At 43.1% G+C, this 15,667-nt stretch overlaps 1 protein-coding gene across 1 annotated transcript in view; it reads left to right on the top strand.

Moving 5' to 3' along the window:
• The window catches only part of pdhx (pyruvate dehydrogenase complex component X), a 31,752-nt gene extending 23,336 nt beyond the window's left edge, over window positions 1-8,416 (top strand). The window contains exons 9-11 of the mRNA XM_030426817.1: window positions 1,741-1,899; window positions 6,504-6,568; window positions 7,483-8,416. Of these exons, the coding sequence (XP_030282677.1) occupies window positions 1,741-1,899; window positions 6,504-6,568; window positions 7,483-7,738 (480 nt within the window). The 3' untranslated portion in view covers window positions 7,739-8,416. The remainder of the gene's footprint in view (window positions 1-1,740; window positions 1,900-6,503; window positions 6,569-7,482) is intronic.
• The last annotated feature ends 7,251 nt before the right edge of the window (window positions 8,417-15,667 follow it).

The following is a 15,667-nucleotide window of genomic DNA, read 5'->3' as shown; positions in this document are numbered from 1 at the left end:
GAATCACTTCTATTGTTCATTTAATCTGTTCATCCTTCTTCATGCATCCCTGAAGAGTAAATACCTTTAAAACGCCACACGGTTATTCAGCTTACGTGTACAGAGATGTATAGTCTTGTAAGTCTTCTGCAGCAAGGTTTCTCCGTTGTCCTCATTGCTGATGTATTCAGGTGGTGAAACACCCACAGACTGTATAAAACACATATACAGTCTCTGTGATGTAACTGATTTCCGGTTTCTGAGGAGCTCTCGGTGGGATGGCTTCAGCCGCCGCCACCTCTGCAGAGCCTGCTTGATGACAGCAAGCTAGAAAGCTAGCGGCCGGCTGTCACTCAAAGCAGCCACACCCTAAATTCTACATAACTTTAAGCCACAATATAATTTAAATGAGTGAGTTATATATAAATTTACCCCCAGGACAGTTGTGATGTCCAGGGAAATTAGCTATAGAGACCGAAACCGTTTTTTATCCCGTGCAGTTAACATGTTTTTTATTGCTGTAAAGTTGCGGAGGGAGACTGAATATAGATTAGACTCTGATGGTTATGTTTTTGTTTTTTCTTTTCTGAACTTAATTGATGGGGAAATCGTTGTCCGACTCCCTGAGCAGTTTTAGAAAAACCACAAATTTAGAGACAAAAACAAAGAAATTACTTTGTACGGCATTTTAATTAGTTTTTATTCTCAAAATCAATGCCGCAAAGAAAGAAAAGTACTGACTGATGATGATTTGAGGAATGTATGAGAGGTATGGATGTTAGCAGATGCGGTTCTCTGGTCATTCAGATATCCTGGCGTGTAATGTCTGCGCGGCAATAAGAACGTCTTATCGTCTACTTTATCACTTATCGTGGGATATTCTGTGCTTCACTATGCAAATGTGTTGGCCCGCAGCATTAAGACATGTGCCAGACATCATGGGAGCTCATCATTGCATCATGCAGTCTGTAGGAAGATATCGATGAAACGCAAGCAGCAGCTGAGAAGACCTGAGCTGTTGGGTGCATGTGTTACAGTAAATGTGAGGAATGTGGAACAGAAACGGGTACATTTCCCACATAATGTGGGTGTAAAATGCTCAAGCACCACATGTCTCTCTCTCTCTCATGTTTTTTTTTGCTGTTAGCACAACGTCTCACATGGCCAAAGTGCCCCTCTGGATTGGCTCCTGCGCTTAAGCGGCGATATGGGTTTCGCTTGTGTAACACTCTAACATCTGTAACCTGGAAAAAGGACCTGGACTTTCCCCTGAGCTGACCTTGATACAACAGGGAGTAGCTTTCGAGGCTAAATTTGGTTGACCTTTTTAGCCATCTGGTGCGCTTGTTTCACTGTACCTTTAGTACACTGATTGAACTTCAACCTAAATTCAAACTGGATGTTTTTCTATTAAAGATAATTTCAAGATCGAATTGAGTAAAAATCGGCCGATTATTTCTGTAAACGTAAAATCTGTTTTTAGATCCGGTTGCCTGATGGCAAGTGTGTACATTCACCACAAAATCGATGCATGTTTTTTAAATGTTAACATAATTAATTACTATAAATGCCACAAGTAATATTCTGCACGTTTTTAAGTCTTGCATCAGGCTTTATTAGCTTCTCCACATCCATTAGCTCCATGGAAGCACCGTGTAACCAAATCAAGAGGTTTTGTTTTTTTTTATCTTTCATCGTCTTATGGTTTGTCCCTCTTGATATCTGTCAGAACCTGGGCTGACCTTTGACTTTTTGTCCTAGGAAATGCCAGAGGTGAATGTGACCTGGTCTGACGATGGACCCCGTGCACTAGATTCAATCCACATCGCGATCGCGGTGGCGACTGACAAGGGCCTCATTACCCCCATCATCAAGGATGCTGCAAGCAAAGGGGTCCAGGAGATCTCGGCTAACGCCCAGGTAAAATATCACAGGGGTAAGAGGAGTTAAAAAGAAGAAAACATGATAGATCGTTGTGTTATGTGATATGTCATGAGGTAATCTTGTTGTCAGAGCTGTCTTTTATTGCTTTCTAGTGGTGGTATTTTTCTAATGCTTTCTTTGCTCATGCTGGATGACAACTTGAAACTGTGGGGGCATTCATTGTATCACAGTTCTGCTGCCAATATATGAGAATAGATAAGGCAGTTGAAACTTGACTGCAGTCCAGCTGTCTGCGAAAACAAATTATGTTGGCATCTGTAGAGTTTTACTCACCTTCTGGCGAGATGCATTGCATACAAACTAGTTTTTTTTTCTGTTAGTGTAGCAGTAGCAGTTTGAGATCAACTGGATAGATCCGTAGATAACCGATTATATTTTGGATATTTTTGTTTTTGGGTTGTTAGGTTACAGGTCTCAGCTGTCACTGGCCACAGATGGAAAACAAAGCAACAATGGTCAGCTCTTTCCCCTGCTCTCAGTCAGCAGCTGGGGACAGGCGTTTTATTCACAAACACATAAATGTGTTCTGAAAACCTGATCTGCATGTGCAGACACACACTCTCCTTCTCCTTAATAGCACAGACAAACACACAGACCAAATGGATGAATTTCTCAAGATGAGGGTTATTAATGAAGTTTCTCCCACAAGCAGTGACCTGGTGTAAGATACCTAAATGTTAAGGGCACATGCAGCATGTTTAAGTGAAAGATATGATGTGTGATGTTAACATCCAGTAGCAAAAAACATGGAGAGACCGTTGACTGCTTCCATCAAATGTAAAGTAGTGCCGTCAGTAGTGCTGTAGACTTTACCCTAATGACAGTAAATCAGCCAGAACAGTGTTGACACCACAATTACAATATTATAATACAGTTTCAGTGGCAGCAGCAGTAGTGATGACAGTGATAGTGGCAGCTGTAATGTAGTTGCAGTGACAGTGGCTGAAGTAGTATTGGCATGGTCGTATTTGTAGTCGTGACAGCACCAATTTCAACTTGGCAGGAGTGAGAGAGTGCGTGGTAGTTTTTGGGGAATACACACAGTTTGTCTGAGTGTCAGTGAGAGTTGTTGAGGGAGGGAGGGAGTGGCTGTGTAATTAGGTTTGAGACATACTTCTGCTCAGATTTCAGCTTTTATGACTGTGGCGTAATGGCATTAATCCATGCGAACAGATCTTGTGTAGATGTGATTGCCTCAGCCCGCGAACTTAGCAGCACAAAACTGTAAGTGTTCGCGAAGCTAGCTGTGAGCATGCTGCTTATGTTGCCTCAACATCTGGTTGTATAGAGTGATGATGTTGATGAAGCACGTCATTAAAGTTAGACACACATCGTCTAAATCACGTATTCATTTTTCATCAACTCTTTTTGCACACAGCAGAGCCTCATTATGGGGTGCATTCCATATAGCAGAGAAGGTTGAAGTCAGAGCTACGTCACGAGTCGACGACGTTACAGTGCAACAACTTGGAATCCCAGTTTGCAATTGCTAATCATTGTTAGCAAAAACCAGTTGATCGCAGTGATTAAAAATATCGATTTAAAGTTTTTTTCTCTCATTCGTAATAACACATACTTGGCATGCAACTTGTGTGTCCTATCTATACACACACACAGTAGAAGACCTTTAACACACAGTCTGTTATGAATATTCAGATAACATAAATTAAACACGCAACACATTATAAAAACACAAAGCAGTGCTTGGCTTAATGTGGCCAGTTACAATAGAGTAGAATCTCAAATCTTTCAAACCTCTTTAATTTAATTTAGAACGTGTTCCTTCTCACTTGCCGTTGTTCAGAATGGAACTGAAATTGGTGATGCTGGATTGTGGTCAAATTGCTGAGAATTCAAATATATTGGGTGTGTCGGGGGAAGCAAAGTGCGTATGTAAGTTGGATAAAGAACTCAAATTCTTTTGGTCATTATCCTCGTCTGCCATATTTTATGGTAAACCTCGGAGGAAAAATCTGGTTAGTGTGGTTTTTGTCAGTTTCTCCAAAGTAATGTGAAATTACGAAACACTTCCGATGACCTCGAGTTCAAAATTGTAATGCCTGTTAATGCCAAGCGATTAAATCACTGCATGAAAACCTTACATAAACACACCAAAACAACAACTAAGATGGCTGAGAAGGGCTAAAACATTTCAGTCCACTTGAGCCTTCAAAATGTGGTTTACCGCCCACTGCTCCTCATAGTTGTGCCGCAGCCTTGAGTCAAATCTACTTTTGCAAGTCCTTATTGGTCTCAGATTAAAATCAACATGTGGTTTGAATGAAGCTCAGAGAGGTCGCTGCTGGCTATCGATGTGATGGAGTGGAACATCGGGCAGCTTTTGTATTTAGGGCTCTTATCTCAAATGTGCCCACCATATCCCACTGTGTCTCATGATCCAGTGAGTCACTCTTGACTTTCAGTCTTAGTCGTGTCGCTGCATTAACCTTTTACTCTTCGTTTCCATTTGAATAAAGTTTCATTTTGTATGACCTGGTGGCTAACCAGTATGCTCTACCTGACTGAGAGAAATGGCATTTTAACAGCTCGTTATTCCAGGAAGGTCTGTAGTTTAACTTGTATTTAATCAGAGGTACAACTGTGTACGTTCAGAAAGTCACAGGAATGCATCTTGTTGAAGGTCTGTTGGATTGCATTGTGCACGCACACAATCTCACGCCAGGGACCATCAACGTGCTTTGTTCTTTATTGACAGATACGCTGTGTTTTCTCCGAGGTTGTCGCTCTCACTCATGCGCTGATAGAACATGAATTCACAGAACCTGGCTTCAGTAATGTGTTAGTTTTCCCCCACTAGATGTCTCATCGTCCCCTCTGGGTGTTGTCAATTCCCTTTCTTCATTTTAGCGATGCACAGTCTGATAGTTTCCATTTGTCTCAGGGCTGACTATTGGACATTTAATTATTTTTCTTCAACATGGTGAAAATTAACCCCTGTGGTCTGTCACCGAAGGTCTGAATGGTATAAATCTGTGACAGAAAGGCTTTCACCACTTAAGGAGAATTGCTCTGTTTGAGAGCAACTTCTGTCTAAAGCAGTAAGTCTTTTGTGGCTAGACGTGAGATAGACCGTTTGGTACCTGTCAGTACAACAGAACTTACAGAGTATTGTAGCATTAATCTAATGGTGTCTAGCTTTGCCAGGATGCTAACAGCATAGCTACAGATGGCATTGTTAGATAGTCGTGACAGTAGCAATTTGGTTGAGACTGAAATGTCTCGACAGCTATAGTATGCATTCCCCTGAAATATAGTACAGATATTCATGGTCCTCTGAGGATGATTTCTACCAAATCTGATCATCCCCTGACATTTCCTTTAGTTCCGCCGTGAGATTCACATAGTTTTGAGTGAAACATTTTAACATTAACATTTTAGTTTGTCCAGTAATATAACTCATGAACAAATATCCACAAAGCTAATGTAATTCTCATTAGCTTCAGTTGTACTTATTGTTTAGTGCTTATTAGCAAATTAGCAACCAAGAGGGTGAACATAATAAACATTACACGTGCATATCATCAGCATGTTAATTTGTCATTTCGAGACTGTTAGCATGCTGGCTTTAACATTAACAATAAAACTGCTAGTCTAGTAGGGGTGGTGAAATGAATCGATAATCGATTAATCGCGATTATAATATTGACGATTATGAATCGATTATTACATTTCCAAAAATCGATTTAACCTTTTTTTTTTTTTTTTTTTTTTTTTAATAGTAATACAAACTGGAGTCCTCCTCTTACTGGCTTCGCTACATGGTCCACAGTCTGGAGCCAATATATGTTATTCCATCCCGGAGCTTTTTCACACTTAAATCGATTCCAAATCTTTACAAGGAGACAAACCTTTCTGTGCAAGAGTCCCTCAACTCTGCACACAGGGTAGCAATAACCTGCGATGCCTGGACATCCAGAGCTACAGTCTCATACGTGACCGTTACAGCTCATTATGTCAGCAGTTAATGGAAGCTAATGTCCTACGTACTTCAGACGAAAGCTATGGATGATAGCCACACAGGCGCAAATATGTGTGAGTTTCTCAAAGCAATGGCAGACGAGTGGGGAATAGAGAAACACGCCCTGGTTCTCGTCACCGACAATGCTTCTAACATGAGTCCGGCTGCTGAGCTCGGCAGCTTTCTTTTAACAGTGAAACACTACATTTAAAACAAAGTAAAAAATAATAATTTGGATATTATAGTTACACTATACAATATTGAAGTTGCTGTGAGGTGTTACTCAAAAGAGAAGTAAAATAATTCAGCAGCTGACTGATTTTAAATGGAAGATCAATAATTGTTAATAATTGAAAATCGAATCGATAATTGTTAAGATTCGAAGATCGATTTGTAATCGAATCGATCATCGGAATCAGAATCGAATCGAATCGAATCGGGAAATTGGGCTGATTAACCACTCCTATAGTCTAGTTTAATGTCAAAGCCGGAGCTCGGGTGTATTTCTAATGATTTAGTTGTTGGCTTTCTTCTGTTTTATGTACATGGCACACACTGACATGAAGCTCTAGAGATTGATTGACATGTAATGTTTCCATAGGCGCTGGCCCGGAAGGCTCGAGATGGGAAACTTCTCCCTGAGGAGTACCAGGGAGGCTCATTCAGGTAAGCATCACCTCTTGAGTAAAAGAATAAAAGGCGAATGGAAAGTGAGAAAATATTAAAACTTTATGTTGTCTGTCCTCTTCAATCATCTCTCTTTAGTACATCTCAATTATATTAATTCAATAAACTGACTTTTGGTATGTGGGAGCAGTGGCCCTGTCATCTCTAACACCTAATTCTGTTTCACAATTTCCTCCGCAGCTCAGAGATAAGATAGTCATCATAAATTTCCGCCATAATGACTTAAATCCGGTTCCACAGATAGTCAATACATTATGCATATTCTACATTTCATTGGTGCCTGAACTGAATGTGGTCATGGGCGACAAGCGCCATCAGTTACTGCGCCATCAATTGCAGAAAAAGTGGAAGGGAGTCTTTTCAACTCATTAGAATTAATGGTGTCATTTAGACATAAATGGGGTTTCTGTGTCAGGCAGGAGCGATGAATTCCTATGGAGATGCAGCCCCTCTTTGTCCTCCTGAGGATATATGTGTACGCCCTTCCTCTGTTCATTTTTCCATCCCCCCCCCTGAGCTTCAATTCTCATTAAGGCAAGCCGAAAACTGCCCTCGGGTCAGTCTTGCTCACCATACAGAACATTTAGGGAGACATTCGGATGGCGAGTGCTGCCCGTGTTAATCTTTACTGATCAGTGTTCTCTTTTGTAAGACGAGATCTCCACAGCCAGTTATATTTACTCAATTCACCCTCTCATTTTTTATTTGCTCGCGCTAAGATGTACCGTTCTCTTCTGCTTCAAGGAGCCGGTTATAGAACCACAATTACGTCCACTTTGTTAATTCTTATGCATTTTCTGTCCCCTTGCTGAGCTTCAGCTAATGATGTAATATGTGAACTGTCTCTTCTTTCTCCTTCCTCTCTCCCCTTTCTCTCTTTCTCTCAACGCCAGTATATCCAACCTGGGGATGTTTGGTATCAGTGGCTTCAGCGCTGTGATCAACCCTCCTCAGGCGTGTATCCTCGCCGTCGGGACCTCCAGGGCCGAGCTGCGGCTGTGCGAGGATGACCAGACCCTGCGCACCCAGCAGCTGATGACAGTCACACTGTCCAGTGACGGAAGGCTGGTGGACGACGAATTAGCCTCGCGGTTTCTTGATAAATTCCGTGCCAACTTAGAACAACCGCAACGCATGGCCCTCGCCTGAGGAAGACAAAGTGAAATAGCTGCGTGGAAGGGATTCGGAGGAAGCGAGAAACCACCTCCATAACAAAGCCTGCTTTCACAAGCAAAGAGCTCTTAAAAAAGTTGATTCCTGTTCTTGTGCTTGGATTAAGGCGTACAAAGTAGGCTTGTACATAGTGTAAACTGCTGTTTGTGGCTTGCTTTCTGACGGATAATGGGCAGGCTTTGTGATGGAGGAGTTAAAATTGGCTTCTGCTCGAGCGCTAGAGGATTCTCGCAGCAAGACAAGACAGAAGTTGCATGGCAGGGTGCATCCCACACACTGTAATAGGGGAGGTTGTTCCATCACACCAGTGTTGTATATATAAAATGGTTATTCTAGTTCTATTTTTCAGTCCCGGTGTATCAAATCTGTGTCACTATTAATACACATCCAAACGATTATGTGAAAAAAAAAAACCCGTATGTTCGTTTTGTCAAAGATATTTATTATTGAACATCGAGGGAAATCCTGTTTCAAGACAAACCATTTAAAACCAAACAGACTTAACTTAACTCATTGTTCATGTTAATATGTTTTAACTTATTTCATACCTTGTGACATACGTGAACGCAAAACAACTATACAAAATTAAAAAAAAATGGCCATTTAGTTTTTGGTTTCTGTAGATGCCAATAAAGCACATTGTTTAACTTTGAACTGTCTGCGCGCCTCATTAAAGCGTGTTTCTCCCCGCCTCCATGATGTTGCACAGCTACCAGGGAAACCGCAGATGTGTCTGTGTGTCTGCTGCTGTTTAATTAGAATCTAAAGAGATTACACAATATTATTTCATCGAGGCCAATTAGGATAATTTGCTGGGCTGAGTATACAGGTCAGCCTCTGCTGGCAGATGTTTATCTTTCGCTGTAACGCGGGCAGAACAGCTGTTTACATATGCATCAGCACCAGTCGGGCAGAGCTCATCCTAGATATGCATGAGCGGGGGGCTTGGTATAGTTTCTATTTCAGATGACGGAGGGAGTTACTGGAATGGGGGATGTTGTGATTTCAGACTTTCTCTGAAACCTAGATTTCCATTTTTGACACACGCTGATACAAGAGCAGCATCTACAATGAGAATATGACTCCTGTTAAAGCAGTTTGTCAAGGCTCGAACCTCGAATTCAAGCCTCTTCTTTGTGTGCGCCATTCTCCTGGATTTCTAAAAGAAAATTTCTGAATGTAAATTACCTAAAGTGGGTTGTGGATGACGCAGGTAGCAATGAACTAGAGTCGGTGGAATGGGATAAATATCCAAGCCGTTGTGGCCAGCGCTGTGGAGTGGATCGACGCCTGAAAGTAACTCCAATCACCGCTCTTAAACTGCAGCGCATTCACACTCTCAACCAGCCTCTTCTGAATGACTCTGGAGCGAGAGCACTTTATTGTGTGGTTGCTGCGGTATCAGATAGAGGATGTATGCATTCTGTGTTGAGGAGGTAAGACATTGTGTACAGGCGGGTGGAGGGGGTGCAGGCAATTGGCACAGCCCAGCTGTTTTCTACAGTGTGCTCAGTGTTCGGCTCGACACACACATGCGGCTTCCACGGTGGTTGTTGCCACGGTAATGGAAGGTCCGCTCAAGTAAAAGCGGGGAGAGGACAAAAACAGTGGCCTTTAACATTTAAGCGACAGTCGTAGTAACCATACAGCAACGTGGATAATGGAGATATATTTATATATATTTATATGAAAATCACTCAGTTACAGCATATATGTTATTCCAGCACATTGGAAACCATATGCTATCATCTGGCACCATCTCTCAGTTTGAGCCAGGCTAATCCCATTCTCCTGCTTATCTCTGAATGTAAATGTGTTATTTCTGAGTGAGCAGTGCTCATAGTATTATATCTGTGTGTACGACCCCACCAGCTGCTGGAAGGAGATACAGTTGCTTCAAGGATCGGTCTGAGATCAATCGTGTCAAATGCCGAAAATTGATGCAGCTGCCTACGTCGGCAAAACCAACATGCGAGCTGCCATCAAAGCACATATTAAAGAAAGAAAAAAAATCACACTGTAAAACGGCAGGAAGTGAGCACAAATGTGTCTGTGTGTGTGTGTGTGTCGAGTACTTTGTGTTTTTCTACCACCCATAGATGAGAGAGCTGTCGCCCCGGCAGCACACTGACAGGAAAAAGGTGTTAAAATGCTCGGAGCAAGTGATAACTGCATGTGCATGTCCTTAGAAATGATCATTAGGTGTCTCGTGTTCTTGTAGCAACATACCTCCCAGCCTAAAGACGTGGATCCTCCTTGTGTCATTGGAATGCAATATGCAATATACCAAATATGTAACAAAGTAGACCGTTCTGGCTCTTAATGCAACGATGCCCTTAGTTGGTACTGTATGTCAAGATGGTGAGATCATGTTCCTTTATTAGAACTTGCTGCCATGTCACATTTCGCTATCAGCTCGACAACTGCTGCTGGGGCTGTTTAGCAGAGCAGTTGAACAATGCCCTTCCAGATATCAGCGCTGCAAAATGCACCAAAACAGATGCTGACATTTTCCTCCACTTTCCGGCCACCGCCTGACATTTACTGCACTGACTGCCACCCGCCAATCTCTGCCCAGAAATCTCGTTATGTGTAACAGCTGGATAAGAGAGTCGCCAGACAGAAGGAATCTGATTTGTTCCCACTGAGGTTTTGATGAACTGCGCGCAGGGTCTTGAAGATTTGCGCTGGCGCTCGGGCTGGCTTGTAGGTCAGACTCATGGACACACAGCACGGTGCGGAGTGATGGAGGCAGTTGCCATGGTGACCGAAGCCAGCGAGTGTGCACTTCTGTTGTGCTGATATTTGGACGTCCTTCAGATGCGTCTCGTGGCGAATGCTTTGGTCCGAATAGCGGGAGTGCTGACTGACTAAACATCCAGTGAGGGCCGGGAAGCACCTCTTGATTGGGGAGGAGATAGATCACACTGGGTGGGTGGGTGGGCGGCGCAGGCCCCCAGTCCGCTACCCCACCCTTTTCCTGAGCCGCCGTCCAGCCTCTCCCTGTTCTCGTGAGCTGAATCAAAGCGCGGAACCATTTATGTTTTTATCAGTTCAGAGTTAAAATGAAATCAAATGGATTTTTAATTTTATATCTGTCTAGTGAGGTTGTGTTTTTTGAGGATAAAATCAGGTTCCCTTATAAATTATCTTTCCACTTATAAAAAGAACTTGGATAGTTGAACCATTTTCATCTCCTCTCAGGAGTCCATCCCTCACTCTGTCTCTGGTCACCCACTCGCAGTCAGACACATATTTCCCTGTGTGAACAGGCTTTGTGAATGATCAGCAGGGTCGGCGAGAGGCTTGCTCTCATCCACATTATCTCACGCTCAAGTTTGTTCAACCATTGTTGACAGGATTTCCTCTGGTCTCCCCGTTTTCCCTTACCACCAGCACTTCTCTATTCAGTCGTCTTTTAACTAGGATGCAGCCTCTGCTGGCAGAGCCTGCCGTGAAATTACCACCTCATACTTCCACTTCCTCCTTCTGTCTGCGCTACAACACATAATTTATACCTTCGTGCCATTTCTCAGAAAGCCTGAATGCATCCTGTTTCAACGGAAGTACATGCAAACTAACCAGAAACGGCGCGGCATCCGTAAACATTTCACCTGTGAGAGATTACAGTGGCTTATCATCGCCGTTCTGACTGAGAGTACGGCCCACATTGGGGATGACACAGGACATTCCAGATGGCTATACAGTACTCTGTGACACTCACTGTCCAAACACGCCCGCTCGGGCCGTCCCAGCACCCAAACACAAGCGAGGCCCTCGTTTTGTTGTCATTGCACAAAGCCTGGCCTTTTGAAGCACTCCAGTCATGCTCCCGTGACGCCAGGATAGTTCATTCAGGCGGAGCTCATCCATGGACCAACAAGGACACACCCCTGACAACCTCTCTCACCTCCTCAGGGACCTCCAGCACGAGTAGATGGATCTCTGATCGCACCTCGGTGGTTTCAGCAAGCAGGAAGTAGGAACAGGAAGTTTAAACTGTCAGATAAAGACACAAACATCCGTCTAATTAATCCCACGAGATCCCACGTGTTCCCCCTGCCTGATCACTTAATGTCATCTTTTTTTTCCCCCAGCTCGATATGTTACACTCGCAGCCTTGCACCACTTTAAACCACATCTGTGCAAATGCTCAAATTCACTGGATGTTTAGAGAGTGAATGGTCGGATTTCAGCCTCGCAAGCTCTGTACGTATATGGACATCTCGCGATCTCCTCCAGTCGCATTCCAGTGACTGCGCTGGTTTGGAGGGAAAAAGGCACGTCGCCCGACTGGAATGCTGAGGAGGTGCCATTAGTCAGCCATCACCACAAGGATTCCCGAACCACAAGGACGTCTGACGAGAGTGCGCGTGTGTGTCCTCGCTGCGTAACCATCATGGAAATGTTTTTTTATTTTTTTTTGACTTCCCTGGATGCGTAGTGGCTGACTCAGCAGTCTGGTGTCTAATTTAGGGTTCAGTCATTCCCAGTACACAGCTGTTCAACGACTGTGTCTTTCGTTTTTTTTTGCACTGCTGTTATGTCATACAGTAAAGCGAGCCAGGTAATAACTCTGGAGTTAACCGTTTGGGTATTACCAGGCTGGTCAGGCCACAGAAATCCCCTTTTCCTGTTTTGCTACTTTCTTTCGAAACCCACGTATTAAAAGTTCAATAAGTAAGAATCTTAGTTGAAAACATCAAAAAAATAACTGAAATTATGAAGAAGATGAAGCGAAGAAATTAGAGTTTTAACATTTTGACATCGTGTTGTGGAGATATGAACTGAAATTAGTATGCTAACCAACTAGCCACTGTTCATACCTGCACACTCCCCTACGGCTAATGGAGCTAATTAGCTAATGAGCTAATGAAATGCTGCTATTTTTATCCATTCATTTATTTATTTGTTTTGTATGAATTGGACGGGACTCCAGTTTTTACATATGACACCTTTAAATGGTAAATATGACCCACTTAGACATCAGCTCACATTTACTTTATGTTCAGTTTTTAAGTTCAACTCAGGTGAACAAGTTTACTTCTCCAGACTGACAGTGATTGAGTGTTCTGTGCATTCCACGGATGAGATTTCTTTTTCTCTTTTTTTTTTTGTGCTATGGGACAGACATGGGACGGTGAGTATGTTCACTTGGTTGAGAAGAGATTTATCACACAAAGCAAATGTTCAATATTGACCCAAGTATTCATTGAGGGAGTGGGTCGTCTTTGCAGTTTGTGTCAATGTTTCTCCAGAGAGGCAAACTGGGACGGACATTGTTCTGGGAAGGAAACAAACGCAGTGCCGGATAATCATTTGTCTTCAGAGTCTCTCTGTCACTTATCTCATCGGTGTGGATGTAACGTTCAGTGTTTTGCTTTCAGTTGTTTTCACTTATAAATCCCTTTTGATGTAGCTGCGTTTACATCAGTCTTCATATAAGAGATGCAGCAGGCAATTCAGCAACAGTTAGACAAGGGAAAGTTTTATTTATGTAGCGTGTGTCATACACGAGAGAAAAAAAACAGTGTGGTTTACATGGAGAAAATAAAAACAGAAGTTGAACTTTTTAAAACCTTCGATAGCTTTTCATATTTGTTTGAAACACACTTGTGTCACTATGGCAACGACTAAAACAGGAAGTAGCTCTTATCTGCAAAGTCAGAGGTGTGAACACTGACCTTGGTTTCTTTGGTGAAATCATGGGTGGGTGTGGACCCAGTTCTCGGTTTCAATCTGTGAGAAATCAACTGCATTTTTAATCTGTCGTCTGCATCTGTCATGTATTCTCCAAACTAAATCTGCTCCTCCTAATAAATCTTTAACTTTATGACCATTAAAGACCATCAGTCTGTTTTTCATGACCTCTTCATTGGCCTATTATTCTTCCAATCAGTGGTTTGTCCCAAACCGTAGGCCAGTAAATGCAATAGGAAGTCAAAGAGATTGTCCTAATGATCCTCTGGGAGTTGGCCTACCCTACATTGTTCTCACTGTATATTTATAGAACAGTTTTAGCTGTGTGATCAGGGTTATGTCATCCTTTGTAGCCACATAGTGAGGTGGCTTGGCAATGTTAGTCTGTTGGTCCGGAATCTTTGGTTCGGACTGACATATGTCATTACATTTTCTACAGATATTAATGGACCCCAGAGGTTGAACCCAAGTGCAAGTGTTGATCCCCTGACTGTTCCTAGAAAGCCAACATCAGGTTGACACATTTGTGGTTTTAATGTAGTGGCATCCTCAGGCAAATATGTCCCATAGACTAGAGCCAGAATGAGTCCTGAACCCCAGAAATAAATTAGCGTATTTTAGCATCCGATTCCCTCGTCTGAAAGCCAACAGGTCTAAAATAAGCTCTGCGGTTAACACAATCTTGGGGGATTTTTTACGCACTGTTCTATGCGATCAAATACACCAGTAAATACCCCACATTAAAATGAGATCGGGCCTGTCGTTAAGGAAGCGGTTGCTAACAAGTGGCTAAACGGGTCCACAGAGGCTCATCCGCTCACTAGTCCAACTTTACAGGCGGGATTTCAGTCGCAAAATCCTCCAATTCTAACTTTATGACTTGCAGATTGATCAAGTCATGGCCAAGTGTGTATACTATAGCTTAATGCCACCACAGTGTAGTTTGTTTTGAGCCTAGCAATAATCCAAAATCCAACTACAAAGGGAACCAGGGTGATGCTACCCTGCGAGTGAGCCTTCAAGAATATGTAATTCCTGCAGCATTCTATACTCGAGTTCACGGCTTCATACCAGGAAAACTCATTTCCATCTTCCTTGCCTGTACATGTGCTAACTGCTAAATTGCAAGCGTGCTAACCCCCTAAATGTTGGTGGTGAACAAGCAAGATATTAGATTGGCCATTTTCATCTTGTTAGCTTTGTTGACGTCGACATTGAGCTGAAGGACGGGCGTCAACAGCTCAGCGCCCTCAACGCTGAGCTGTTGACTCTTAGCCTTGTTTAGTGATACTTCCTGTGTGTCACACCTAAACATGAAGACGGTTTCCGGTTGAGAAGCATATCTACCTTTAAATGTCTGCAAGTCATCTGTGCATTTCCAGTTTTACCCATTACCTCACGTCCCCTGTCTGTCCCACCCTGATAAGTGAGCTTTAAAGTGCTGCGATGCTGGTGAGTGTCGTTATGAACGTGTCCAACTGAAGGGCCGGTTTCACTGCCGTCCCCGTGACTACAAAATTACCAGCCACACTGAGCCATGGGGCATTTTTTTTCACGGCTGGTTGTTAGGGAAGTCACAGTATAACGGACCAGTCATGCACTCTTATCTCAGTTGTTTATTTGTGATATTGCACAATGGTATGCAAACAAGCACGAGATATTGTTGCCGGGGAGATTCTGGGAAACCCGAGATGACTCCAGCCGCCACCTGGCGAAGTGAAATGTTAAACCCCGACGTAAAGAACGGAGGCAAGTTTCACATGATGGAAGCGTGGAAACAGTCGCGGTTGTTGAGATGTGGCAGACAGCATCGAGCATGGTTCTGAATCAGGAGGCGACTAATCTAGGAGCGTAACTGGAACAGATATTCATGACGACCCTCTTTGTTGCTCCTGCAGGAGACAGAGGTTTAAACACACAACTCTTGACCGGTGCTCGTTTTTTGCATCTTAGAAATGTTTTTCTCCCGATTAATTTACACGTCGACCAATCAAGGAAGGGCGAGGACGGATGTTGGACGGAGACGAAATGTGTGTGCGACGTTCCAGAGTTTTAAATCAATGCTCTGGATCCATAAAAACTTCCAAGATGAGGTGTGTCTCTGTCGAATGGATGTGACCTCTTTCAACTGGCGGCACGGGATCACACTGAGATATACAGCGAGGGGCGAGGGGAAAAGACAGAGAGAGGGAAGCGGAGACAAGA

Source organism: Sparus aurata, chromosome 8, assembly GCF_900880675.1.
Source record: "Sparus aurata chromosome 8, fSpaAur1.1, whole genome shotgun sequence".
NCBI classification, from domain to species: domain Eukaryota; kingdom Metazoa; phylum Chordata; class Actinopteri; order Spariformes; family Sparidae; genus Sparus; species Sparus aurata.
The sequence above is the reverse complement of the archived record's forward strand: the minus strand, read 5'-3'. Positions and strand labels throughout refer to the sequence as shown.